The following is a 27,214-nucleotide window of genomic DNA, read 5'->3' as shown; positions in this document are numbered from 1 at the left end:
TGCATTAGGCTGAAAGTATAACAAGAAATTGTAAAAATGTACTTTTTTGTTAAAACAGTATGTGATATGTAATTTTAAATGTGATTTTCATGATCAGCAGCCAGAAATCTGTAAGATACACCTGAAAGTGTTGAAGAAGCAAAAACTTTGTTGTCCAGTGTGACCACTCATTGTTGTTCAGATGTATCCATACAGTGATTGCTCTAAGCTGGCAACTTTGAATATTGTATGTAGCTGCATTCCCTCAGCTGAGGTATCTTGCCACAGTGACCGCTCTATATTGGGAGACTGGTCCACACACCACACAATGGTAGTGTCAGTGTATGATTTGTACTGTCCGTCAGCTTTTAATTTCCCAGCCTCTACAGGTATAAGATCCCTTCTGACGACAAACACCAACACATATGTCTGACACAAATATCACTGACATTCTCCTGCACACACATGAGTAAATCCATGTTGAACCATTTCAAATATGTTTACCTTATACTACTGTATTCTGCCTTTGGCTTCTGGTCAAAAAATTACAAGATTGATGTTGGCCTTACCTTGACCTACACAGTCAGGTATAAATGAGAACAGTATTAGCTAGGACACAGCACTCACACAACAAAATAGACATGTAGAAATGCATATCTGGATTGCTCTTCTGCCTCTGGCCCATCCACAACTCCCTATCCACATCCATCATGGCACACTATGTACTGAATATTTATACAATGTCCCAAAATTTGCCATTCCTGTCAAATACCACAGATCCTGACACACTGTAATGCTACCTTCTGTATGTAGTAGAGGGTGAGGGGATCAGCTAAGCTACAGATAGGAATGGAGGTCATCAACATAATCTAGACCTAAACACTAAGATACCTCACATTTCTCACATAGTAGAAATGAGTCTTGGGCCGAAAGAAATGTGCTGAAAATCCTTAGCAACCTTTGCCTCTTGCAGCCATTGGTTTCCAAGAGAAGTTCCTCAAACACTGGCCTTGTCTCACCCACCAGCCGAAGTGTTAGTATACACCATTCTCTTAGAGTCAGTTTTACCGTCTGACTGCCTGATCATATGATTATACAGTTATCTGGTTGAGAATGGAGAGAAAGCTGCCAGTTTCAAAATATGATGTAGTTAACCCCATCTATCTCCTGTTTCAGCATGTTGTCTCCCAAGATTCTTACAATTCTATTACTCCAATTGTAGAAGATTGATAAGCATGGATATAACCTGAACCAGAGCCTCCATACCAAAGGTATGTACCTCACAGGGTCACACACACAGTCTCCCTAATGTTTCCTGATTGCCTAGAGGGCCTAGGGATCACTGATGTTCTTTCAACCACCTTTTCCAAGTGTCACATGTTACAGAGAATGTCTGTGTGATGCCTAATGGGCATCCTGACTGCCCAGGGTACACATGCTGTCACCAGTGGAAGGGCCTATCTTCAGGATATCTCAGGGACCCTTTAAGGTTCATAAATGTTTCCTACTCTATGTATTGATAGCATTATCCTACAGTACTTGGTGGTCTGAGTGGTGAAGGTGTGGTAGATATGGAGGGAAAGGTTCTTGAATTGTGTGTGTCATGATTTAGCACCACTCACAAAGGGTGTGGGTTGTGGAGAAGATGCCTTGCATACCTGAAAATGCAGCAGGTGTTATCATATATTACTGCAATTTGGCTTGTTACAAAGCTGTCCACTTCATAACTTTTTTCCATTATCAGGTCAAAGTTACACTACTCGCAGATATCTTCCAAATTCTCCAGGGCCTATGGTGATGTAGACTGTGGATCAGTATGTATGTTCCCTGGGTCAGTGTAGAGGTTAAAGGCAGGGTCTACTTAGAGAGGGCCACACTCCTGGTATGTAAGCCTATGTGGTTTGACTGTACAGCTGCCTAAAAATATGGTCAGTTGCACCATTCATGAGCTTTGGGGTCATCGGTAGGGATGGAGATATCGGCTAATGAACTCTCCCTACCTCCCACTGATCTTGCAGCTACATCTTCCAATGGAGGATCAGATGTAGGCGCAGAGATTTCACAGTCTGCACAGTCGCACCTCTTTGCCCTGCACCATACAATGTTGTTTGCAGAGGTACCAGGTCATCACGATATCATGCTGAGGCTGGTGTCCTCCAAGCAAAGCAAGCTGTGACGTGAGGGATCAGGAAATAGTGACTGATCTAAATTTTGGCGAAGGGAATATACTTACTGGAACCATATCTCTCTGGCATCAACATAAATAAAACCCTTCTCTCTACACAGTGCATAACGGTGTAAGCAGAATGTACATTTCCTGACTCCAAAATTTAGTAGTAAACCATGTGTCATAGTATAGCTCCAAGCTGAGATGTCATGATTTACATGGTTGTAAGCATTTCTCTATCTGCAGGCTCTTACAGTCAACAGCAGTACACCATCATATACATCTCCATCAGAGAAGGAACCTCACAACATGGGCAGGTGCTACAGAGAGTATCCAGATGCCGCATGGCATGCAGTATACATGACAACACATTATAACCAAGTTGGACATCTTTTGTGGAAGTGTAAATCGTGCAAGAGATTCTGGAAGTGTAAATTATGGGAGATTCATCTGGCAGGGCTTACTGACAACAGCAGTAGAAGTGCCAAGACACGACATATGCACCAAACTCTTGATGCATTTTGTGCCCGAGTTGAAAGCTGTAGGCCCTTTCTTGAGACACATCAGCAAGCACCCCTTCCAGAAAGATGGCACATAAATGTACTTTGCGCACATTCCAGATATGCTTTGTGATAAAAGATGCTACATTAACATCCATGCTGCTGTGTTTATCTGACACAAGAAGAGTGGCCTAGTGTTAGAGCTGCTGCCTCAGCCCCTGAGATTGTGAGTTCAATTCCCACTGCAGCTCCTTGTGACTCTGGCCAAGTAACTTGATACTTCATTAAGCCAGGTACAAAATAAGTACCTGTTTAAAATACAGCATGTATTGTGCTTTTCCTATATGTCTGATGCCCTTTACCCTTTTACCCCAAAGATGTGATTAATTACATACGACTATCATAGTCCCCTATGTGACCAGGATTGTACCTGACCTGAGTTGTATTCAGCTTCTTATTCAGTAGCTGCCCTGATCTCAGCATCTCCTTATTTCCCAGAGCATGCAATATGCTGCACACTTGGACTTTGCAGTTCCAAGTCCAGCATTAAACTGACATATGCATACACAGTTATTCCAGCTGGCACAGTTTAGACTTTCTTTCTGATATTTTGCTGAATTATCATTGGTGGGGTTCTGCTGTGCATGGCTTGTGCACTTTGAGAGTCTCCCCTAAGCTGCATCAATAACCTCCCCATTTGGAGGAAGAGGAATGTTAAAGCAATAACTATTTCATTGCACTTGCTACCCTCGTATATAACCTCACCTCTTCTTCCCAAATATACCTCTATCCCAACACCCCAACTAAAACACATGGGACAGCTAATAGCACAGGAATGATTCCAAAATGATTTTGAGTGAGTATACCTGATGGAAAAATATTTCAGAACAACTCTGAAATAGACTGGTATAAATATTTCAGACATGAATTCTCTATGGCTGTTGTGAACCATTCCCAAACTGCAAGCGAGTCATTTTTGTATCCGTTGGTGACTCGTGATTAGTGGATGGGTTGGATACATGTAAGTTGGGTTTGTGGAACCTGAAGTGGGACTTGAACCTGAGTCTGCATGTATGTAGGACACAGCAATAACCATTTAGGCAGTAGCAAACATTTACCAATAGGTGACACTGTAAACTCTTAATTGAAGCCTGCTGGAAAATGGACCTAGGAAACTCTGAGGACACTTCTGGCATACAAAGCACTTTGCCTACATCCAAAACCCCAAACAGTTGCTCTGTAAACTACACTGTCTTTGAGCCACCAATATCAGTGCTCCATCTCAAGAAGATTAGGCCTAGGTTTTGACTGATGTGCTGCTCAACGCGTCAATAACAATAGAGCAGCACTATCATGAACAAGCCCCATCACATACTATTTATAGATGCACTAATTTGCTGATTAGCGCGTGGCTATTGTCAGCTACGTTCATCCATGTGCTAATTTCCTTAGTGCAGCTTAGTAAAAGGAGGCTATAAATAGAAAATAAATAAATTTTATTGGGTGCCACTGGCCTGATTGAAAATAATTTCCAAGTGCATCTTGATATATTGCCCATGCATTTTATAACTTATGAACTCCAAAAGAAGGCTCTCTTTGGAATGAAGCAATGGATGAGGCAGGCATTATCAGTGAATCTAACATTATGATAAGCTCTCAGTCTAAGAGGGAGAAACATGTGCTCAGAAAAGTGTTGGATTTCTGTAACTCCTAGACTGCGGGTTGGGAATGAACATCTAGTATATGGAATCCAGAAGGGACGTAACAGAACATATATTAGCATCACGCCAAACATCAGGCTGTGATGGTCAAAGGAATCCTAAAGCTGGTAATCTGCAATGCATCACTATCTTTCCAATGAAGGCCTCCATTGCAGGCAGACTAGAAGCTGTGTATAACTCTTCTTCACTGCTAAAGTGCTGTTTTTGAAACTATAGACTTTCGATATTTAGCTATGATGAATGCTCCGTCATATGGAAGTGGCCTAATAAATTATGTGTTCAGCAGTGCATAATTATTAATGTTGTTTATAGCAGAGTAATAAATGGGTGTGCAGTGTGATGGGTTTGTGCATGCTGAAAATGTTGAAAGGGGTTTGCTTTATTTGAAATCATATTTTGTGGTGTAATGAAAAATGGGCCACTGAGCAGGGTACTACTTGTAAACTTACAGCAAACACAGTAAATAAGACAGGAGCATATGTACTAGTAGCAATCCATCAAAACAAATTAGCCATTCAAAAAAGTTCAGGTAATTGGAGAGCAAGATGACGATGATGGATATGGTGAGCTCACCACTACAATCTTTATCATAATGCATTTATCAGAGAGATTGTACCTATCTGAAAGGCTGGGAACATGTCCTAGAAACAAAGGCAGGTCAGTATTCAAAATGACTGACCAGAAGCAGCTTCTGGCCAGTTACATTGCCTGTTCAGAGCTAACCACTCATTCATTTTCAATGGCACTGGTTAGTGCCATTGAAAATAACCACTTAGAGCTGAACTACACATTGGCTATTTTGGGGGTATTCCGGAGGAAGAACCGGCATTTAGCCGGTTAAATGTATCACTCCATGGTGCGTCCTCACCTTGAGCATTTCGCACAGTTTTAGTCACCATATCTCAAAAAAGATATAGTGGAATTAAAAAAGGTTTACAGAAGAACAACCAAAATGATAAAGGGGTTAGAACTCCTCTCATATAAGGAAAGACTAAAATGTTGGGACTCTTCAGCTTGGAAAAGAGATGGTTGTTCTCACAATTTTTAAATGGTTTATCTACAGTCTCAATGAAATGATAATATTATAGTTGTTTTTCTTTTTGCTTTTATTATGTACTTTAGTTTTTAATTAGTTCTTCCTTCTCCTATGTTTTCTGCTATGCACTCTAGTCTTAATTACATGTGAACTCAGTCGAGCTCCACTGGGAGATGACCCGGTATATAAACCAAAGATTAGATTAGATATGATTGTGGTCTACAAAATCCTGAGTGGTGTAGAACAGGTAAGAATGAATCGATTTTTCACCCTTTCAAAAGTACAACACACTCAATTAAATTACATGGGAATACGTTTAAAACAAATAGGAGAAAATATTTTTTTAACTTAAACACCATATTTTTCACTCCATAAGACACACTTTTTCCACCCCTAAAAAGGGGGTGGAAATAAGAGTGCGTCTTATGGAGTGAATACCCAACCCAAACACCCCCGTTACTTTTTTTTCATTCTGGTGCCCTCCCTCGCTAGACAAAGCTGCATGCCTGGTTCCCAACAAGCAGTGACAGCTGACGTGGCTGCCTCCAAGTCCTCTTCTTTTCCCTTGCAGCAGAGCGGCACACAGGGCTGCCTGCCCAATCCCGCACCACTTCCCGTGAGAACTGAGCTCTCGCGGGAAGCGGCACGGGACCAGGCAGGCAGCCAGCCATGTGCACCGCTGAGCTGCAAGGGAAAAGAAGATGACTCGGAGGCAACCGCGTCCAATGAGAGAGGGTGCCAAAATGGAAAAAAAGGTAAGAGGGGAAGGGGCTGGGGTCTGCCCTGCCGAATTAGGGAGGGAGCAGGGAGAGGCTGGGCCTGCTTGCCTGCAGGGAGGCCTGGAGGGGGAAGGCAGGCCTGCCTGCCTGCCTGGGAGGAGGCCTGCTTGCTTGCTTGCCTGGGGGGGGGGCTACCAGAAGAGGGAGGCCTGCCTGCCTGGGGGAGCTGCCAGGGAGGGGGAAGCTTGCCTGCCTGGGTGGAAGCCTGGGAGGGGGGAGGCCTGCCTACCTGGGGGGCTGCCTTGGAGGGGGGAGGCCTGCTTTCTTGCCTGCTTGGGGGGTTTGCCTGGGAGGGGGAATGCCTGCCTGGGAGGTTGCCTACATGCCCTGTACCCTGTCCCAGCCTACCACTAGACCACCAGAGGGGGGAAAGGGTACAGAGCCTGGCAAGGAGTGTGAGGTTGGCAGGGAGAATTTGGTTCAGAATGTTTTTTTTCTTGTTTTCCTCCTCTAAATCTAGAGTGCGTCTTATGGTCAGATGTGTCTTATGGAGTGAAAAATACGGTAGTTAAGTTCTGAACTCTTTGCCAGAGGAGGTGGTTACAGTGGTTAGCACAGCTAGGTTTAAGAAAGGTTTGGACAAGTTCTTGGAAAAAAAAAGTCCACAGTCTGCTATTAAGACAGACATGGGGAAAGCAACTGCTTGCCCTGGATCGGTAGCCTGAAATGTTGCTACTATCTGGGTTTCTGCCATGTATTGTGGCCTGGACTGACCTCTGTTGAAACAGGAACCTGGGCTAGATGGGCCATTCGTCTGACCCAGTACGGCTATTCTTATGTTCTTTTGTTCTAACAAATAATGCTGTGCATCATCTGACCCAGTATGGCTGTTCTTATGTTGTAAGTGCTGCTATTCAGCACTTAACTGGCCAAGGTCACCGTACAAACAGGACCACATAAAAAGCTGTCCTATATGCGGTAATCCATAGCCAGTTAAGTGCAGGATATTGGATTTAATCAGCCAAGTACTGATTCTGCCAACTCCGCAAAACTAGACATTCAGTTTCAGAGCCCATACAGCACCCAGCATTGAATATCTGGACATAACACTGGTGGCATCAAAACACTGAATGCCGCTGAATGCATATTGACCCAGGGATTATTGTATGAAACAAGCAAGCATCATATACCATGATATAACGGTGATCCAAGCAGTCATGTTTTTTTGCTATCCAGCATGAATGCATACAACAAGTTTTGCACATAGTGGATCAAACCACAGGTATCCTGCACATTTAGGGAAGAAGTAATCAATGTGGGCCATCATTAATGGGGCCTATGCTAAAATAGCATGAATGTGTGGTAAAATCATCCCAACGTTGATAACTACTTCCCTTAGTTAAGAGAAGTTACAAGTGCTGCCGAACAAAAAAGAACGAAATAACCAAGTATAGAGCAGGTCTAAAGAGCGAAATGTAAGGGGGAAAAACATAAATAACCAAATTCATACCTGACGTGGCTGTTCATTCACTCGCTGGGGATCTGATTTCACTTTGTTACTGGGATGATTGGTAACTTTGGTTACTGGCTGTTTGAAAATAGATGCAGTTTGCCTGATGGGTAATGTTGTATTCAAGTCTGGTTTACCCTGTAAGCAACAACAAAAAATGTATCTCAGCAGGAAACATTAGAAAAGTGGCATTCTATCCAATTCAAAACATTACCTGTTTTATGCATAGGAAATATAAAAATGTGCTTTGCTATTTTGCTGCTAGTGCAGCCACTCTGAGGAATAATCTATTTCTTGTGCATTTTGTTTCAACAATTCTCTCAGCTACTTATCTATGGGATTCTTCTACTAAGCTGCAATAAAAATTGGCTTTAGTATGTACTTACATGGGTCTTTCACACACACGCTAAGGTCATTTTTACCACAGCCATAAAATGTTTTTGTCTATTTTTTTGCATTAATGGCCATAAGCTAAATGTTGCCATTAGCACGCAGCCATTGTTCACATTTTTCACAGGAACACTCATTGCCACCTATTTTGTAGGGCTCCTGCATTATCCATCTGCTAACCAGTTAATTTGCAGTAATATAGATGCACTAAATGATCAGCGCAGGGAATGGCCAGGCTCTGCCTCTGACAAACTCCCTAAAAAAATACAAAAATATGATATAGCATGCAGTTAGTTCATACACATTCAGAAACTACTGGGTACACTATAGCTATCCCATGGTAGTTCATATTGTGTTGCATTAAGCATATCTTAGTACCTAATACAGCTTAGTACAGGGACCTTATATGACTTGGGTTGATCATGCATTTTTCTCCCTAATTGACCTGTGTATGTTTACATTGTCCTGTGCTGTGATTACACAGTAAAGCATTAAAAAAATATATTTTATTATTGGTCACAGTTTATGTGCTGGAAAATCCTTTGTGTGTCAGCTTCTTTTTCCTGGAAAGAAAATTGCAGAACACCTCCCTTCTGCCAGTATTTGAATGTTTGCTTTAAAGATATCTTGATGAAAAGCAAGATACAATGAGGAATGTATGCATTAAGAAATGGCAGGCTGCCAGGCAGCAGTATTTACTGCTATGCTGGAGACCTGTATTTGATTTCCAGGTTTGGTTCTTGATCTTTGAACCAGCCAGGAAAATCTGCTTTGGAATGGAGGGATAACAGGAGACTAAACTCAGCACTTCTAAACACTAACTGAATGGTACAAGCTGTGAATTTTCCTATGACAACTGACAAAGTGGACTCTGATCCTCAAAAGCTCATGCCTCAATAAGTTGCTTGGTCTGTAGAAAGCCACAAGCCCACTAATAGTCAGTTTTGTCATTCCTCTGGAAGATACTAGTCACACAGCAACATAGTAATGTAATGTAATGTAATTTATTTCTTATATACCGCTACATCCGTTAGGTTCTAAGCGGTTTACAGAAAATATACATTAAGATTAGAAATAAGAAAGGTACTTGAAAAATTCCCTTACTGTCCCGAAGGCTCACAATCTAACTAAAGTACCTGGAGGGTAATAGAGAAGTGAAAAGTAGAGTTAAAGGAAAAATAAAAATAAAATAAACAGTCCCAGGATGCCTATGTCTCCTCCCCTGCGATGTTCTCCCATCCATGCATTCCCTTCCCAGACACACTGCCCGTGCCCCAGCCGCTCCAAGGAGGCTGCCCCAGATGAGGCCCACGGTGAATGCAGGATTCTCTCCTCTGCGGGAAAGCCGCCCGGAGCCGACAGTCGATCTTCTTAGCGGATTGCATGGGGGGAAGAGTTCACACTCTTGGTAGGAACGGGTCTGTGTGCTCTCGGTGGTTGTGGCTGGTCTCGTTGCTGCTTAGGTGTAAAAGCAGTTGATCTCCACTGCTGCTGATATTTAAAAGCAGGCAGATTGATCTCTCCAATGGACTGCAGGGGGAGGAGTTCACACTCCTGGCAGGATCGGGTCTGTGGGCTCTTGGTGGTTGCGGTAGGTCTCGCTGCTGCTTGTATGTAAAAGCATAGTAGTAACATATAGTCCATCCAAGTCTGCCCAACAAGATAAACTCATAGCATAAGGTTTCATATGATGCTATATATGCATATCTGATCTTGATTTGTCCTTGTCACTGTGACTGTCGAGTTGCTAAAGGAACACAGTGTAAAACTGTCAAGCAAGTCACACATGAGAGCAAGCTAAGAGTCTGTGGCTCCAGAGCTCTTGTTTTATCCAGCCACTCCAACACAGGAGTCAAATAACCAAATGAAAATTAACTACCAAATATACTTGACTATAAACTGAGATTTTTGGGTCCAAAAATTGGGGTCTTGGCTTATAGTCAAGTAAGAAGACTCAGCTGTGCGGCCCCCACCCCCAGTGACTGGCAATCTAGTTGTCTCCCTCTCTCGTCCAGGCAGCTAGGCCATTCAGTCTTTCAAATTACCCTCTCCCACTGCCATTGCAGCCGCTGCAGCCATTACCTGTTTAAGGTTAGATCTTAGCCAGCAGACAATAGTTATGACTGCTTGCACCAGCTACAGCAGGAAATTGTTACCTGTGATTGATAAATTTAACCAATATATATATATTGGTTAAATTTATCAATTTAACAATCACATGTTTCTCATGTATTCAGTCAGCGCTGCTATCTGTAGAAGCAGCAGAATGAAATACAGTGGTACCTCGGTTTACGAGTGCACCGGTTTGCGAGTGTTTTGCAAGACGAGCAAAACATTTGCAAAATCGGCGCCTCGGAAACCAAGCGTCCCTCGATTTGCGAGCACCCCCCCCGCTAACTGGCACCCTCCCCCCGCGATCCAGCAACCTCCTCGCCGCCATCAGGCACCCCCCTTCCGTGACCTGAGGTCCCCCAACCCACCCGAATCCTCTTCTTACTTCAGTGTAGCCTCTGCACCGGCACCAGCATGTCCTGCCAATGCCCGATGATCTGCCTCCTGTCTCTCGAGAGACATGCTGGTGCAGAGGCTACACTGAAATAAGAAGAGGGTTCGGGTGGGTTGGGGGACCTCAAGTCGCGGCGGGGGGGTGCCTGATGGCGGCGGGGGGGGGGGGTGCCGGATCACGGGGGGAAGGGTGCCGGTTAGCGGGGGCCTTCGGGGGGAGCAATGCCGTTTCACGTGGGGGGGGGGGAGCAGCGCTGCTGGCCTCGGGGGAGTGGGGGGGTGGAGGGTGGGAACCTATCAAAGCGAGTTTCCATTATTTCCTATGGGGAAACTCGCTTTGATAAACGAGCATTTTGGATTACGAGCATGCTCCTGGAACGGATTATGCTCGTAATCCAAGGTACCACTGTATATGGTTTACTTTAGGACAGCCTTTGCTGAACACCTGTACTCTACCCCAGCACTATCTAGACTAGTGTCTCTCAAACATATTTAGATCTGGCGCAGTAATCGGAGCAAATGTTTTTTGCAGCACATTATAATTGAAATTATAAAATTGCAAAACCAACAAAAAATTAAATTTGAGGGCTATATATTTAAATTACTCTAAGCTACGTATGGGTGGTAATTGTAACAACAGTGAAACTAAAGTAGATATAATAGAATTGCTAATCAATGCGATGGATGTCCTTGTTTTTGAGTGCAAATTAACTCAAAACGCGGCTCAATAGTCAACATGCAAACACGCATTTCATCATCCACCATCTGCAGCTGTTCAATTTTTTTTCGATTTAATTTCTGTCAAGAGCTGAAAATCCAAGGTCACAGTGATAAGCAGATTCAAACGGTAACAAAGCCTCGATTGCTTTGTTGCTCAGGTTAGGATAACCACTATATTGCATAAAAAATAAAACTAAAATGACTTGCTGTTAGTTTTCAAGGACCAATCATGTCAAAGAATGATGCTTGTCTGTGCAGTTGTATCCTTACGCACACAGATGCCTATAACATTCACAGATTTGTGTACGTGACGTACATGTCATCTATTCTAGTGTGTAATTTTTAAAAATATAGTAAAATTCTTTTTTTTAATTTAAATTCTTTATTGATTTTCCAAATATTGACAGTGCAACACAAAAAGTACATAAACATATAGTAAATCAAGAAAAACACTTTCAACTTACAAACATACATGAGCAACCGTTTTATCCCCCCCCCCACCCACCCAATGACTAATCAATAAAACACAAATACATAGATTCTTTCAATAACATTTCCCTATTTAAAATAGTAATGTAATCCCATCTTCCTCCCACCCACCCTAGATGTATATACTCAAAAGGTTAAAATTAAGATAAAAATACCACCCCCCCTTCCCTGGATGTGTGGGAATAGACAAAAATTAAAGACAAAAGACAACTATAATGAAGTAATAAAAGAAGTCAACGGTCCTCAAACCAATTTAAATAAATTACTATGCCCCCAACATGTCAGCATTTATTTTTTCATACCTTTAGCTGGAGCATAAATTCGCCCACCCAAAAGGAAAATTGAGGCGATCATAATTTTTCCAATTACGAGTTACCATCTACATGGCTATTCTTGTCATAATCAGAAAAAGCTGGCATTTATAGCAGTCCATGGGGGGCTTAATATGCAATAATGTTCCACATATGACTACGTCATATGTCAATGGAATTGATGACTCGAGTATAACATTAATCTGTCCCCATATTGACTTCCAAAAGCTGAGTATCAGAGGACAATAGAACAACAGATGATCCAGTGTTCCAATGCCAGCATCTATTAGATTTAGAACTGTCTCACTTTTATAACCTAACAGGGGTCCAAAAAGATCTATGTAACAAGAAAAACCATGTTTGTCTCATAGATGCTGATGCTGTACATCTCATCCTCCAAGTCCAGATTTGTGGCCATTGAGACGTAGAAATATGCTGTTTTATCTCAATGCTCCAAATATCTCTAAGAATAGATTTTGGTTTTATTATTCAAGAATTCAGATAATAATTTATATGACCGGGCGGCCTGATGTCCTAGGAAATCTGTCTGGAAGCATAGGACCTGCAAGCTATAATGAGTTTTTAGGTTTCGCCAATCAGGGAACCCCTTCTGAATGGCTTGCTTCAACTGCAACCACTTATAATTTTGAGATTTTGAAATACCAAATGATTGTTGCAGTTGTGAAAAATCAAACATATTCCCATTTGATATTACATCATCTAGTATATATATGTCTGCCTGCATCCAATGCTTCCAGACAATCTTAGACTCACCAATTTGAATCTTGGAGTTTAGCCATAAGGATTGATAACAGATATTCCAATGGAGAATCCTACTTAATTTGTTAATAAATTTCAAGGTTTTCCAGGTATCAAACAAAATACTATTGTCCTTAACATATCTGGGTAACTGGATGCTCAACATATGAAACAATCTTAATGGGGACATCAATTGCCACTCTATATATAACCAATCAGGGAGATGGTTCCATGAGCTCAGGAAGGATCCAATACATATTCTGACGCAATATATAAGCCTAATGGTGGTGAGCGTTTTGTCGGGGCAGCGGCTGACTTAGGATAGGAGAGGTGAAGCTGCGCGCATGCTCATTCAGGATGGCGGCCGGCTTAGATGGGAGCCGGGAGGCGCTGACTGACGGCAGAGACATCGGCCGAAGTGAGAGGGCAGCTGCATGGGGACCCCGAGGGAAGGACGGCACCACTTTGGAATCGCTGCAGCACCCGCAGGTAGGTATTCACCCTAGGCCACCATTGCAAACTTTGATTGTGGAACGAATCTTCTGAGTTTGCATTAAGGCCTATGGGGAACTTTGCTTTGATAAACAAGCATTTTGGATTACGAGCATGATCCTGGAATGGATTATGCTCGTAAACCAAGGTACCACTGTATTTAATTTCTTTTAAAAGGACCTCTGGAAATAAACTGGCAACATACCCATTTGGTAGCAAACCACAGGCAAAATCATCATCTTAACCGTTTGAATTCTCCTCCACCAAGACAGATGCAAAGGGTTCCATTTCACATACATTTCTTTTTTTTTTAATTTTTTATGTGTTTACTAGCTGATGCCCTGGCGTTGCACGGGTATTTAATTATAGCAATAACACTGTAAATGGATTCAAATAAAGATACTTTATAGTGGTGAATGAAATTATTTTTTTACAGCTTTATAAAAAGTACAATATTCAAATTATAAAGTGAAATATTTGACAAAATGAATACAATACAACTAACACAAAACTTGATTATAAACAACATTTTTAGTTTCACCTCCAGGAGCAAGAACATATACATTCTTGGGTGAACCCACCCTTGAGCAAGCAACAGAGTTGTCCATGGGAAAAACAGGGGGATCTTAAATCCACTGCAAGTCTCACTGGAATTTGCAATCTCTTAAACTGAAAAGGAAGATCTGTTGGAATAAGTGGTATCCGCGGGATAAATACGGTTTCACCTTGTCCCTTTCCGGTTAAGATAGTCGCTTCAATTACATTGGCCAGTAACATCTTTACACAAAGCCTTGTGCCATTGCAAAGTTTTGGTGGGTCAAGGTTGCTAAGTAAAATAACTGGAGATCCCACAGCTTTTTACATTTTTTCCATTGACTTGAATGGGTGAAATCAGATTTTCTGTTTGTAGCTCCGCCCACGTGTGCAGGTGGGCCGCGAGACCCCCGAACATATCACCCCAGGTAGTGAGGGATCTGCATACTAAGTTTCGTTCAAATCGGTCCCACAGCTTTTTACATATTTTCCATTGACTTGAATGGGTGAAATCAGATTTTCTATTTGTAGCTCCGCCCATGTGTGCAGGTGGGCCGCGAGACCCCCAGAACATATCACCCCAGGTAGTGAGGGATCTGCATACCAAGTTTCGTTCAAATCGGTCCCACAGCTTTTTACATTTTTTCCATTGACTTGAATGGGTGAAATCTGATTTTCTGTTTGTAGCTCCGCCCACATGTGCAGGTGGGCCGCGAGACCCCCCAGAACATATCACCCCAGGTAGTGAGGGATCTGCATACCAATTTTCGTTCAAATCGGTCCCACAGCTTTTTACATTTTTTCCATTGACTTGAATGGGTGAAATCTGATTTTCTGTTTGTAGCTCCGCACACGTGTGCAGGTAGGCCGCGAGACCCCCAGAACATATCACCCAGGAAGTGAGGGATCTGCATACCAAGTTTCGTTCAAATCGGTCAAGCCGTTTTTGCGTGATCGCGGCACATACACACACACATACATACACACATACCTCCGATTTTATATATATAGATTAAGGAACAATGCACAGAAGCAATACAGAAAGGTCATACAAGAAGGTACAGTGAACAAAGCAACCAAACCACAGGAGACATCAAAAACCCACCAGGAAACTGGTAGAAAAAGCATCCTGATTAAGCAGGGAAATGGGCCGGTAAGAGCCCAGCTGATCTTCTGGTCTACCTGGTTTCGGGAGGACAACAACATAAGCATGAGTCGGTCGGTGAGGGGGAAGCTGCCCCACAAACAAGGCCCTACACAGGGCCTGAAAAGGACCCACCACCCGAATCTCTAAGAGCTTGTAGTATTCAGGGCCGAGCCCATTGGGTCCAGGCGTCTTAGTAAGTTTCAGCGCCCCAATGGCCCTCTGAATTTCCACCACTTGCACATCCGCGTTTAATACATCTCGCTGACCCTGGTCCAAACTTGGAAGCTGCAGGTCCTGAAAAAACACAGCCCTCTGCACTGTGTCACAAGCCCCCCAATCATGTAGGCTGGTAAAATCCCACAAAGCTCCGTTGGATATCTGTGAGCCCCGTCAATGCAGTTCCATCTGGGGCCTGAATCTTAGAGATAAGTCATTTAGGGGCTTTCTGGTTAACCAAGGAGGCCAGCAGCTTCCCAGCTTTATTCCCCCATCGATGCAGGCGATATTTGTACATTTGTATATCTCTAAGAGCTCTCTGGGCTAGCAAATCATTAAATTGGTGACGCAGGTCCAAATACAAGGTCCTAGCTGCTGTTGAACCCGCTTTCATCAGGTCCCCCCGCACCACTCCCAAGCGGGAAGCCAAGTCCACAAGTGCATGGTCTTGAGCCTGCCACCTGCAAGCGGTGTATTCCATAAATTTCCCCCTCAGAATGGCCTTATTAACTTCCCAAAATACTACATCGGAAACCTCTGTAGAGGAATTTTCCAGAACATAAGCATTCCATTGCTGCGCCATACAGCTTGGGGTTCATACGCCAACCTGCCAGTGACCTTTGAGAGACCCGGGTGTTGACCAACTCCATCCAGACCTAGTGATGATCTGACATCACATCATCTTCAATCACCACTGTTTTTACTCCGGGCAGCAAAGAAGGGTCTATTAATAAGTAGTCTAAGCGACTATGAACTTTATGTACAGTAGAATAATAGGTAAAGTTGGCCTCATCTGGATGGAGCGTCCGCCACAGGTCCACGAGGCCTAGTTGAGACACCACAAAGTTGACCCCTCTATGTACCCCTCCCTTTCATCCTAGGTTTGGGAGGCTTGCAATCAATAATGTAATATTGAAGTCTCCACCTAAGACCAGCTGATACTCTGAAAAAGGGGCAAGAGCTGCTACCAAAACAGAAAAGAATCTACGAGAGTAAACATTAGGGGCATAGGTGGAACAAAAGGCATATTTCTTCCCCAAAAGTTCCCCAGCCCAAATCACATAATGGCCCTCAGCATCTTGAACCAGCTTGTGTAAGGTGCATGCTGTTTTTTTTGTGAAAGAGAATTGCAACACCCCGCTGTCTATTATTATAGGAGGTAAAAGCCAGTTCACCAACCCAGTCCCTCTTCAGCTTGGTATGTTCAACCACACTAAGGTGAGTTTCCTGCAGAAGCAGAATGTCAAGGTGCAATTTCTTACAATACTGGAGCATCTTACTGCGTTTAACAAGAGAGTGCAGACCATCTATATTAAAGCTATCAATTTTCACCGCACCAATGAGGATATGGCACATCCATAGTAACATAGTAGATGACGGCAGATAAAGACCTGAATGGTCCATCCAGTCTGCCCAACCTGATTCAATTTAAATTTTTTAATTTTTTCTTCTTAGCTATTTCTGGGCAAGAATCCAAAGCTTTACCCTGTACTGTGCTTGGGTTCCAACTGCCGAAATCTCTGTTAAGACTTACTCTAGCCCATCTACACCCTCCCAGCCATTGAAGCCCTCCCCAGCCCATCCTCCACCAAATGGCCATATACAGACACAGACCGTGCAAGTCTGCCCAGTACTGGCCTTAGTTCAATATTTAATCTTATTTTCTGATTCTAGATCCTTTGTGTTCATCCCACGCTTCTTTGAAATCAGTCACAGTTTTACTCTCCACCACCTCTCTCGGGAGCGCATTCCAGGCATCCACTACCCTCTCCGTAAAGTAGAATTTCCTAACATTGCCTTTGAATCTACCACCCCTCAACCTCAAATTATGTCCTCTGGTTTTACCATTTTCCTTTCTCTGAAAAAGATTTTGTTCTACGTTAATACCCAAGTATTTGAACGTCTGAATCATATCTCCCTTGTCTTTCCTTTCCTCTAGGGTATACATATTCAGGGCTTCCAGTCTCTCCTCATACGTCTTCTGGCGCAAGCCTCCTATCATTTTCTCGCCCTCCTCTGGACCGCCTCAAGTCTTCTTACGTCCTTCGCCAAATATGGTCTCCAAAATTGAACACAATACTCCAAGTGGGGCCTTACCAATGACCTGTACAGGGGCATCAACACCTTCTTCCTTCTACTGACTACGCCTCTCTTTATACAGCCCAGCATCCTTCTGGCAGCAGCCACTGCCTTGTCACACTGTTTTTTCACCTTTAGATCTTCGGACACTATCACCCCAAGGTCCCTCTCCTCGTCCGTGCATATCAGCTTCTCTCCTCCTAGCATATACGGTTCCTTCCTATTATTAATCCCCAAATGCATTACTCTACATTTCTTTGCATTGAATTTTAGTTGCCAGGCATTAGACCATTCCTCTAACTTTTGCAGATCCTTTTTCATATTTTCCACTCCCTCTTCGGTGTCTACTCTGTTACAAATCTTGGTATCATCTGCAAAAAGGCACACTTTTCCTTCTAACCCTTCAGCAATGTCACTCACAAACATATTGAACAGGATTGGCCCCAGCACTGATCCCTGAGGGACTCCACTACTCACCTTTCCTTCCTTCGAGCGACTTCCATTAACCACCACCCTCTGGCGTCTGTCCGACAGCCAGTTTCTGACCCAGTTCACCACTTTGGATCCTAACTTCAGCCCTTCAAGTTTGTTCAACAGCCTAATCTAATCTAATCTAAACCTTAGGTCTGTATACCGCATCATCTCTACATTCGTAAAGCTCAACACGGTTAACAAGAGTTAGGGTAGAAAGGAACTCCAGTAGAGGGAAGAGGCAAAATGAAGAGAAAATTTAGAGAACTAGAATAACCCGAGAGGGAGGAGGAGTTACATTTTTGAGAATAACCAGGTTTTCAGATGTTTACGGAAGAGTTGGAGGGAGCTCAGATTCCTAAGAGGGGAGGTAAGGTTGTTCCAGAGCTGAGTGATTCTGAAAGGGAGGGAAGAACCTAGTTTTCCTACAAGTGAAACGCTTTTTAGAGAGGGAAAGGAAAGTTTCAGTTTTTGGGTTTTCAGTTTTTCCTCTTATGAGGAACTGTATCAAAGGCTTTGCTGAAATCCAAGTAAATTACATCTAGCATATATCCTTGATCCAGCTCTCTGGTCACCCAATCAAAAAATTCAATCAGGTTCGTTTGGCACGATTTACCTTTTGTAAAGCCATGTTGCCTCGGATCCTGTAACCCATTAGATTCAAGGAAGTACACTATCCTTTCTTTCAGCAAAACTTCCATTATTTTTCCAACAACTGAAGTGAGGCTCACCGGCCTGTAGTTTCCTGCTTCATCCCTGTGACCACTTATATGAATAGGGACCACATCCGCTCTCCTCCAATCCCCAGGAATCACTCCCGTCTCCAGAGATTTGTTGAACAAGTCTTTAATAGGTCTCGCCAGAACCTCTCTGAGCTCCCTTAGTATCCTGGAATGGATCCCGTCTGGTCCCATCGCTTTGTCCACCTTCAGTTTTTCAAGTTGCTCATAAACACCTTCCTCCGTGAACGGTGCAGAATCTACTACATTTTCTCGTGTAACTTTGCTAGACAATCTCGGTCCTTCTCTAGGATTTTCTTATGTGAACACAGAACAGAAGTATTTGTTTAGCACATTCGCTTTCTCCTCATCACTTTCCACATATTGGTTCCCAGCATCTTTTAGCCTAGCAATTCCTTTAACTAATATGTCTGAAAAAATTTTTGTCTCACTTTTTTTACATTTTTAGCCATTTGTTCTTCCGCCTATGCTTTCGCCAGATGTATCTCTCTCTTGGCTTCTTTCAGTTTCACCCTGTATCTGTATCATTTCTGCTCTCCTCTTCTTGGTTTTTTTTATATTTCATGAACGCCAACTCTTTTGCCTTTATTTTCTCAGCCACTAGGTTGGAGAACCATATCGGCTTCCTTTTTCTCTTGTTTTTATTGATTTTCTTCACATAAAGGTCCATAGCCATTTTTATCGCTCCTTTCAGCTTAGACCACTGTCTTTCCACTTCTCTTATGTCCTCCCATCCTAACAGCTCTTTCTTCAGGTACTCTCCCATAGCATTAAAGTCCGTACGTTTGAAATCTAGGACTTTAAGTATCGTGCGGCCGCTCTCCACTTTAGGCGTTATATGAAACCAAACCGTTTGATGATCGCTACTTCCCAGGTGAGCACCCACTTGAACATTAAAGATACTCTCTCCATTTGTGAGGACCAGATCCAATATTGCTTTTTCCTTTGTGGGTTCCATCACCATTTGTCTGAGCAGAGCCTTTTGAAAGGCATCCAATTCATATGCATAAAGTGAAAACTTGTATGGAGCAGTGACACCAGCCTCCCAGCCGGGCCAGCACACCACCCACTCATAGATCAGAAGAGGCCCCAACAGAATCCCAGGACGCAGCCCACCCCCCCTGTACACTCCCATCACACTGCTCACCAGCCCACCCCCCAGACCCCCATTCCCCAGTATTCCCATCCAACTCCTATCCCAACCACCCAACACTCTCGTATTTAACAAACTGCTGAAAGCTATAGCACTGAAAATGAGGTCCTCTATTTAATCAAATTATAGGGCTCAAAGATTTCTTCCATCCAGACGAGACATCGCTATAAAAGTTGTCAATTGAGATGGTTCAAAAAACACATACTTAACAGTACGGTAACACACAATACACTTACACAGGTGTCTCAAATAAAAAGTCGCCCCCAAAGATATAACCCCAGGTTTCAAAAGAAGAAATTCATGGCGGCGCTTTTGCATCTTCCATGCTAAATCTGGAAACATCTATATTTTGTGACCAAGGAAAATTTTTTGTCTGTTTTTAAAGTAAAGCTTTAACAACCATGTTTTATCAATTGGTAAGGCTACAGTCATAATCAAAGTGGCTGATGGTGCTAAATCCTTATCAGATGTCTCTAAAATTTCTGAAATATTTAAGGGTTCTTGGTCTGAGGATTTTTCTTTTTGTTGTTGATTACGTCCTTTATCAGGCAGATAATAAAACCGTGAGAATGGTGGTAACAATTCTTCAGCTATCTCCAAGATTTCCACTCCATATCTCTTAAGCATATTTCTAGGTGTTACCATCTCAAGCCTAGGAAAATTAATTAATTTTAAGTTATTACTATGTGAGTTATTCTCAAGCATTTCAATTTTCCTCCTTAAATTAATATTATCTTTAACTAAAGTCTCTTGCAATTGTTTAGATGTGGTAATTTCCTTTTCAATTTTCTTTATAGATGAGTTAGAAGTAATCATTTCCTTTCTTATGTCATTCAATTCTTTGTTATGGTCCTTAATTTTCCCTTCAATTTGTTGAAAAGTAGGAGTAAAAGTCTTTATAAAGTCAGCCATTAAATCTCATAAGGAATCTAGAGTCCCTTCAGTGGGCTTAATCAATGAAATTGGAACTTGTGTTAGTGTAGAGTGCTCACCATTCTGTAGATTTTCTTTGGAGCATGTCTTCTGGGTATTACCCTCCTGCAGAGATGAATGTGCCCCAGATATCTCCATTGGGGCCCTTAGGGAATGAGCCCCAACCTCCAAGCTCTCCACCAGATCCAAACTTGCCTCTGGAGAAGAGAACACCTCAAATTCTGGGGTTTCCCCACCCCTGGGGGAGCTGGTAACCTGAAGCTGCGGGGGCGGCGCCCTGACATCGGGGCTGAGAGTAGTATCAGGCCCAAGAGGATCCACCGCGGGTTCGCCTCCCTGTGTCCTCAGCGGGCCACCATCCGAATATATTTAGCTTTTAAGAGAGCCTGCAAAGTACTTTGTTCCCATTTCACAGCCAATTTTGACTCCAAATTCTTAATATTTTGTTCCAAATTAGAAAATTCCATTGTAAATTGTTTCCTAATATGTGCCGAATATGATCTGATTTGCCCCCTCATGGTAGCTTTGAAGGTGTCCCACAATGTTTCTAAGGAGATTTCTTCTGAGGCATTGATTTGGAAATATTAAGAACATAAGAAATGCCTGCACTGGATCAGACCTGGGGTCCATATAGTCCAGTGATCCGCACACGCGGAGGCTCAGCCAGGCTTACCCCAGCGAATACCTTAGTCACTCGTATCCCTCAATGTGTCCTGCAAGACGATGTGCATCCAATTTTTCCTTAAATCCTAGAATGGTGGTTTCCTCCACCACCTCTTCCGGGAGAGAGTTCCAGGCATTCACCACTCGCTGTGTGAAGCAGAACTTTCTGATATTTGTCCTGGCCGTGCCCCTCTCAGCTTCAGTCCATGACCTCTTGTCCGAGTCCGAGTCACATTTGACAATGTGAATAATGTTGTTTCTTGCTCACCATCCTTTCCCCCTGCTGGTGAGTGAGTTTGCTCCATTTTGTCGATTCCTTTTAGTATTTTAAAAGACTCTATCAGGTCCCCTCTCAGTCTTCTCTTCTCGAGGGTGAATAATCCCAGTTTTCTGAGGCGATCTTTGTAGCTCAAGCTCTCCATACCTTTTACTAGCTTCGTCGCTCGCCTCTGCACCCTCTCCAGCAGTGTTATATCCTTCTTCAGGTATGGAGAACAGTGTTGGACACAGTATTCCAAGTGTGGTCTGACCATTGCTCTATAAAGCGGCATTATGACCTCCTTCGATCTACTCGTGATTTCCTTCTTTATCATGCCTAACATCCTGTTGGCTTTCTTTGCCACCGCTGCACATTGAGCTGACGGCTTCAGGGTCCTGTCTATCAGTATCCCAGGTCCTTTTCTTGTTTTCTCTTCCACAATGTTATACCTAACAGTTTATACTCATGCTCCTTATTTTTCCTGCCCAGGTGCATTACTTTGCATTTTTCTACATTAAAACTCATCTGCCAATTCTCTGCCCATCTCTCAAGTTGGTTCAAATCTCTCTGGAGTTCCTCGCTGTCTTTTTGTGACCCGATTGCACGGCATAGCTTTGTGTCATCTGCAAATTTGATGATAACACTAGTCGTTTCTTTTTCCAGGTCATTTACAAAGATATTGAATAAGATAGGCCCAAGAACCGAGCCCTGAGGCACTCCGGTAGTTACTTTCTTCCAGTCCGAGTACTTCCCATTTATGCCCACTCTCTGTCTTCTGTTTTCCAGCCATTTTCCTATCCATCTTAGTATATCCCCTTCTATTCCATGACTTTGTAGTTTTCTGAGAAGTCTATTGTGTGGCACTTTGTCGAACGCTTTCTGGAAGTCCAAGTATATTATGTCCACCGGTTCTCCACTATCGACTTGTTTGTTCACCGTCTCAAAAAACTGAAGTAAGTTCATCAAGCACGACTTCCCTTTCCTGAAGCCATGCTGACTACCTCTCAGCAGGTCATGGGTATCCAGATGCTGGACTATGCTATCTTTAATCAAAGCCTCGACCATTTTCCCAGGGACAGATGTGAGACTACAGGTCTATAGTTTCCCGGTTCTCCTCTTGATCCTTTTTTGAAGATTGGGGTGACATTTGCTATCTTCCAGTCTTCTGGTATCCGTCCGGTTCTAATTGACATGTTAGTGAGGGATTGCAGTAGTTCTCAGATTTCTACCTTCCAGAAAGTTTGAGTCAGCAAGCAATGTATTATTAAATCTCCACAGGGTCTACCACAATCTGGTTCAGCAAACTTAAATTCAATCCAAACTCCACCATGATCTGAGAAAATAATAGGATCAATAGCAGCTTTTGTTACCTGCTGTACTAATTGATCTGAAACGAAAACATAATCTATTCGTGAGAATGATTTATGAACATGGGATCAAAAAGAAAATTCCTGAGCATCAAAATGAAGGATCCGCCATATATCTTTCAATCCACAGGATTGTACCAAGTTATCTAAGCCCATTGACTTTATTAGTTTACTGGTTTGCTTGTCCAACAATGGGTCCATAACAGCATTAAAGTCCCCAGCTACTACTAGATTAGAAGAAGCCAGTGGTAAAATCAACTGTTGAAGAAATCAGCTGATTTGAATTAGGGGCATAGGTATTAAAAAGCATCAAGACTACCTTTTCCTAAGCTCATGTGCACCTGAATCCACCATCCCATGGGATCTGAAGTTATTTCTTTAAATGTCGCTGAACATTTTCTACTTAATAGAATAGCCACCCCCGCCTTCTTTCCCACAGCAGGAGCAAAAAAAGCTGTGCTTGACCCACCCCCCTTCCAATTTGGTCGATTCGCCAGCAGATAACTGTGTTTCCTGGAGAAAATATATATCCGCCTCCTGCTTCTTTAAGAAATTAAGGTTTTTTTTTCCTTTTAATTGGGTGATTGAGTCAATTAACATTTAACGAAAACAGTTTTAACTCCATTATATAATTTTAATAATAAGGATCCATAAAATATAAACCAAAAAATCATTAGTATATAACTGACACTAAAACCTCACACATCCAGTCCCCCAAAATATATCCCCCTCTATCCCTCCCTTCACCCCACCCAATAAACAATACGATTGCTTGGGAGCGCCCATATAGATTAGTAATCTCAAACTCCCACCAGGTGTTATTAATGTTTCCTCTTTAAAGCAGAATTTAATAATAAAAATTAATGAGAGCCTAAATCAAGATAGCTACAACTAATAAGTTTAGAAAGCGTAAAATAAGCAGATAATTAATTTTAATTCATTAAGATTACAAAATAAGAAGTATTGTAGTTCATAACTAAATCACAATATGAATATAACCTTTCAAAGTAAGCTTACTAAGCAATTTTTGGAATCAAATATTGCTTAAAACAAGCAACATACAACTTTCCCCTTTAAGATTTAATGAAGTTACAAAGCTTACTTAATGATGCAATTGACAAATCACCAAGGCCCTATAATCAAGTAAACTATATCAATTACCCCTCAAAAAATTCATAAAATTAGATTATCCTATCTAAATTAAGAATCTACATTTTGATTCTTAATAAACTAACCTATAACTTACTACCTAGAGGGGTAAATTTTAAACCCAATAGAATGGTTTAATTCATCTTCCCCATATTAATTCAATAATAATAATAAAAAAAACCAAAAAAGAAAACTATCTCTTTATAAGAATCAATATATATATGTATAAGATGAATGATATATAAAAAGAAATATATTAAAATAATAAATTATAAATCTAAAAACAGAGTTCATAACTTCCAAAAAGGGATGTGATACTCCATTAACATTTATAGGCACATAAGCAATAGTATTAGCATATTAATAAAATCCTATATTGACATATTGACATATTACAAAACATGGCACTTAGGCCCTTTGCATTGACACCGCATTTACTTATCTTTACAGATTTGAGGTATTCAGGCTGCCTTTATCTATCCTTCCTTTCATTTTCTCATCTCCGTGCCATTCAGTTTCAGGATTTTACACCTTCATTAATCAGCAGAGATTTTCCAGCACTTATAGATTAGATTTTTTGAGAGGAACTTTGACAGCGCCTCTTGTTACATGTGATTCATCAGACTGATCCTTTGAATCCAACGCAAATCTTAGCTCCTTTAAGCATATACCCTTTCCAAAGACCACTTTACTATGTAGAGGAAGCCTGCCTTCGTTAAAGATCTAGACAGTCCCAGACCTTCTTCGTATCAATTTTCCTCTCCTTCTTGTGCCATTAATTGCTTATATTCTCCCTGAGATTCCAACGCTGATCTCAGCTCATATTACATAACTTTTATAAAGCTCCACGTAATATATGATGACCTTTTCTGTATGTTGAGCGCATCATCTGTCTGTTGAATCAAAGAGAAAAAGCTGGATCCCTTATAAGCCGAACCACTATGTGACGATGCCATCTACTGGTAGAATATAATTCCTCCAACCATATATACCATTATAGAACTTCTACCTCATTCAACCCTTGTCCTTTCCTCAATCAATCACTGAAGGATTACGGTATTGTGTGAACTTTATTATTAAGTAGACATCTGTTCTGTTTGCTGAGATATATATTCACTCAGTTTATCCGGGTCTTCAAAGTTTATAATTTTGTTCCCATGTGTAATCCTCATTACTGCAGGATAAAAGAGACCATATTTGATATCCAGTTCCCTCAGCTTTGGTCTCAAAAGCAGGAATTGTCTCCTCAGGTTAGCTCTCATCTTAGCAAAGTCGGGAACAAAAATTAATTTACAGTCTTTATATTGTAAATTCCTGTCTGCCTTTGCCAATTTGAGTATTTCAAGTACCTGTTGAAACTGCAGCACTCTAAATATCAGAAGTCTTGGGCCCACTTGACTGTTGGTTCTCCTTATTAGAATTCTGTGGGCGCATTCAATTTCCAATGGGAATTTTGAAGTCAATGGCAGCAATTTCAGTAAATTCTCTTCTAAAAAAGCAATAGCATCAGACCCTTCCAATCCTTCTTTAAGACCCAGTATCCATACATTATTTCTTCTAGCCTGGTTCTCATATTCCTCCAGCTGTTTTGTCATACCGTTTAAAATTTTATGATCTTTCCAGTATTGTATGATTCCATCTTCCACTTTCTCCATCCTATTTTCTAGCTGTGTTACCCGAACGTTTGCAATTTCCATTTGCTCAGCCAAATTAACAACTTCTTCTTTTACTTCTGACACTACCTGTTTGATGTTTCTCAGTTCCCTCCAGAAGCTCAGAGCTGTCAAAGGCATTATCTGCAGCTTCTTTAGGCAGCGGGACTTTCGAGGGAGTCAGTGGATCCGCTTTCATCCTTTTAGCATTGCCTCCTGCCAAGAAAGCAGTTTCTAGTTTCGATTGCCTGGTAGTAGCCATCGTACCACTTACAGACTATGTTTGATACAAGAGGAAAAGCTGCGAGTAACTGTAAAAAATTTCATCCAAACACCTGAAGCTGAGTAGCTTAACTATCAGCCGTCCATTACAGTGTGCTGCCAAGCCACGCCCCCCTAAATATAGTAAAATTCTGGAATCTCTCATGGCACACAGTTTGAGAGACACTGACTGGGCATTCTGTAAGACTTTTAAAGGGGTACATACTGTACATTTAGCAGCCATCACTAAATGTATAAACTTTGGGAATATTGACCTATATATTAACGAGTGATGACACTAGACAGGATACATTAGGATACGGAGAGAACTTTTAAACATTCTAGCAGTTCTGTCCGACCTTTTCAGTACTACTTTACATTTGGGAGTGGTCTTAAAGAACCAGAGAGGGGTAGATATGATTATTCCTCAAACGCAGAAATAGAGGATGCTGGGAACTACAGGCCAGTTAATCTGATCTTGGTGGTGATTAAATACATGGAAATAGAACTAGAGGTTAGTACAGTTTCTAGAATCTAATGCATTGTAGGATCCAAGGTTGCATGGCTTTACTAGAAGTAGTTCTCATCAGGCAAACTCAATTAATTTCTTCCAGAGGCAAAACAAAGTTTTTGTTTGGAGAAAGCACCAGCCGATATGCAGCCAATGGGGAACAGTAGTTTTTTAAAAAAGCTATCACCAGCTAATATAGCCCCAAATGTTCAATACCAAGCAATGTGCAGGTACCAGCATTGAATAACTGTGACTAAATTATCCTGCCATGTCTGCTGGAGCTTATGCAGGTCCTGGCCAATATTCATTCAGGGCCCACTTAAGACAGTTATGCAGACTCTGGCTAAATATTGGCAGGAATCACATTTACTTTTTTCTTCTTCTTTTTTTTTTTTTTTTTAGTGCATGTGATCTCTCACAGCCTCCCAAAAATGCCCCCTCTCCCTCTGTCCATGCCAAGTAGCAGCCTCCTACCCTAATTCCCACCCCCAGTGTAGATAGGTTCCCCTTCCCCTGAGGCTTATTTTTGTTCTCTGTTGGTCCAGTGGAGAGTTTGAGACAGGAGAGAGGGGCCTTGTTGCTGGCTACAGAAAATGGCTGACATGACCTTTAGTGGCAGCTTGCAATACTTACAACCTCTTATGGCAGCCTCACGGTACTACACAAGCACTGCAAGCTGCCACTAGAAGTCGCTACAGCCATTTTCTACAGCCAGTTGCAAGGGCAGGAGTGAAGGGACCACCAGGGAGCAAAGGTAGACCCAGAGGGGTGAATGGGGCTT

General features: G+C 42.1%; 1 protein-coding gene across 2 annotated transcripts in view; it reads right to left on the bottom strand.

The window, feature by feature from the left end:
* MBD2 (methyl-CpG binding domain protein 2) overlaps positions 1–27,214 on the bottom strand; it is a 170,118-nt gene that overhangs the window by 93,505 nt on the left and 49,399 nt on the right. For both annotated transcript variants that reach the window (XM_033934236.1, XM_033934245.1), the window contains exon 3: positions 7,633–7,770. In XM_033934236.1, the coding sequence (XP_033790127.1) occupies positions 7,633–7,770 (138 nt within the window). The remainder of the gene's footprint in view (positions 1–7,632; positions 7,771–27,214) is intronic.

Source organism: Geotrypetes seraphini, chromosome 1 (genome assembly GCF_902459505.1).
Source record: "Geotrypetes seraphini chromosome 1, aGeoSer1.1, whole genome shotgun sequence".
NCBI classification, from domain to species: Eukaryota; Metazoa; Chordata; class Amphibia; order Gymnophiona; family Dermophiidae; genus Geotrypetes; species Geotrypetes seraphini.
Note: the sequence above shows the minus strand (reverse complement) of the source record. Positions and strands in the feature narration are given on the sequence as shown.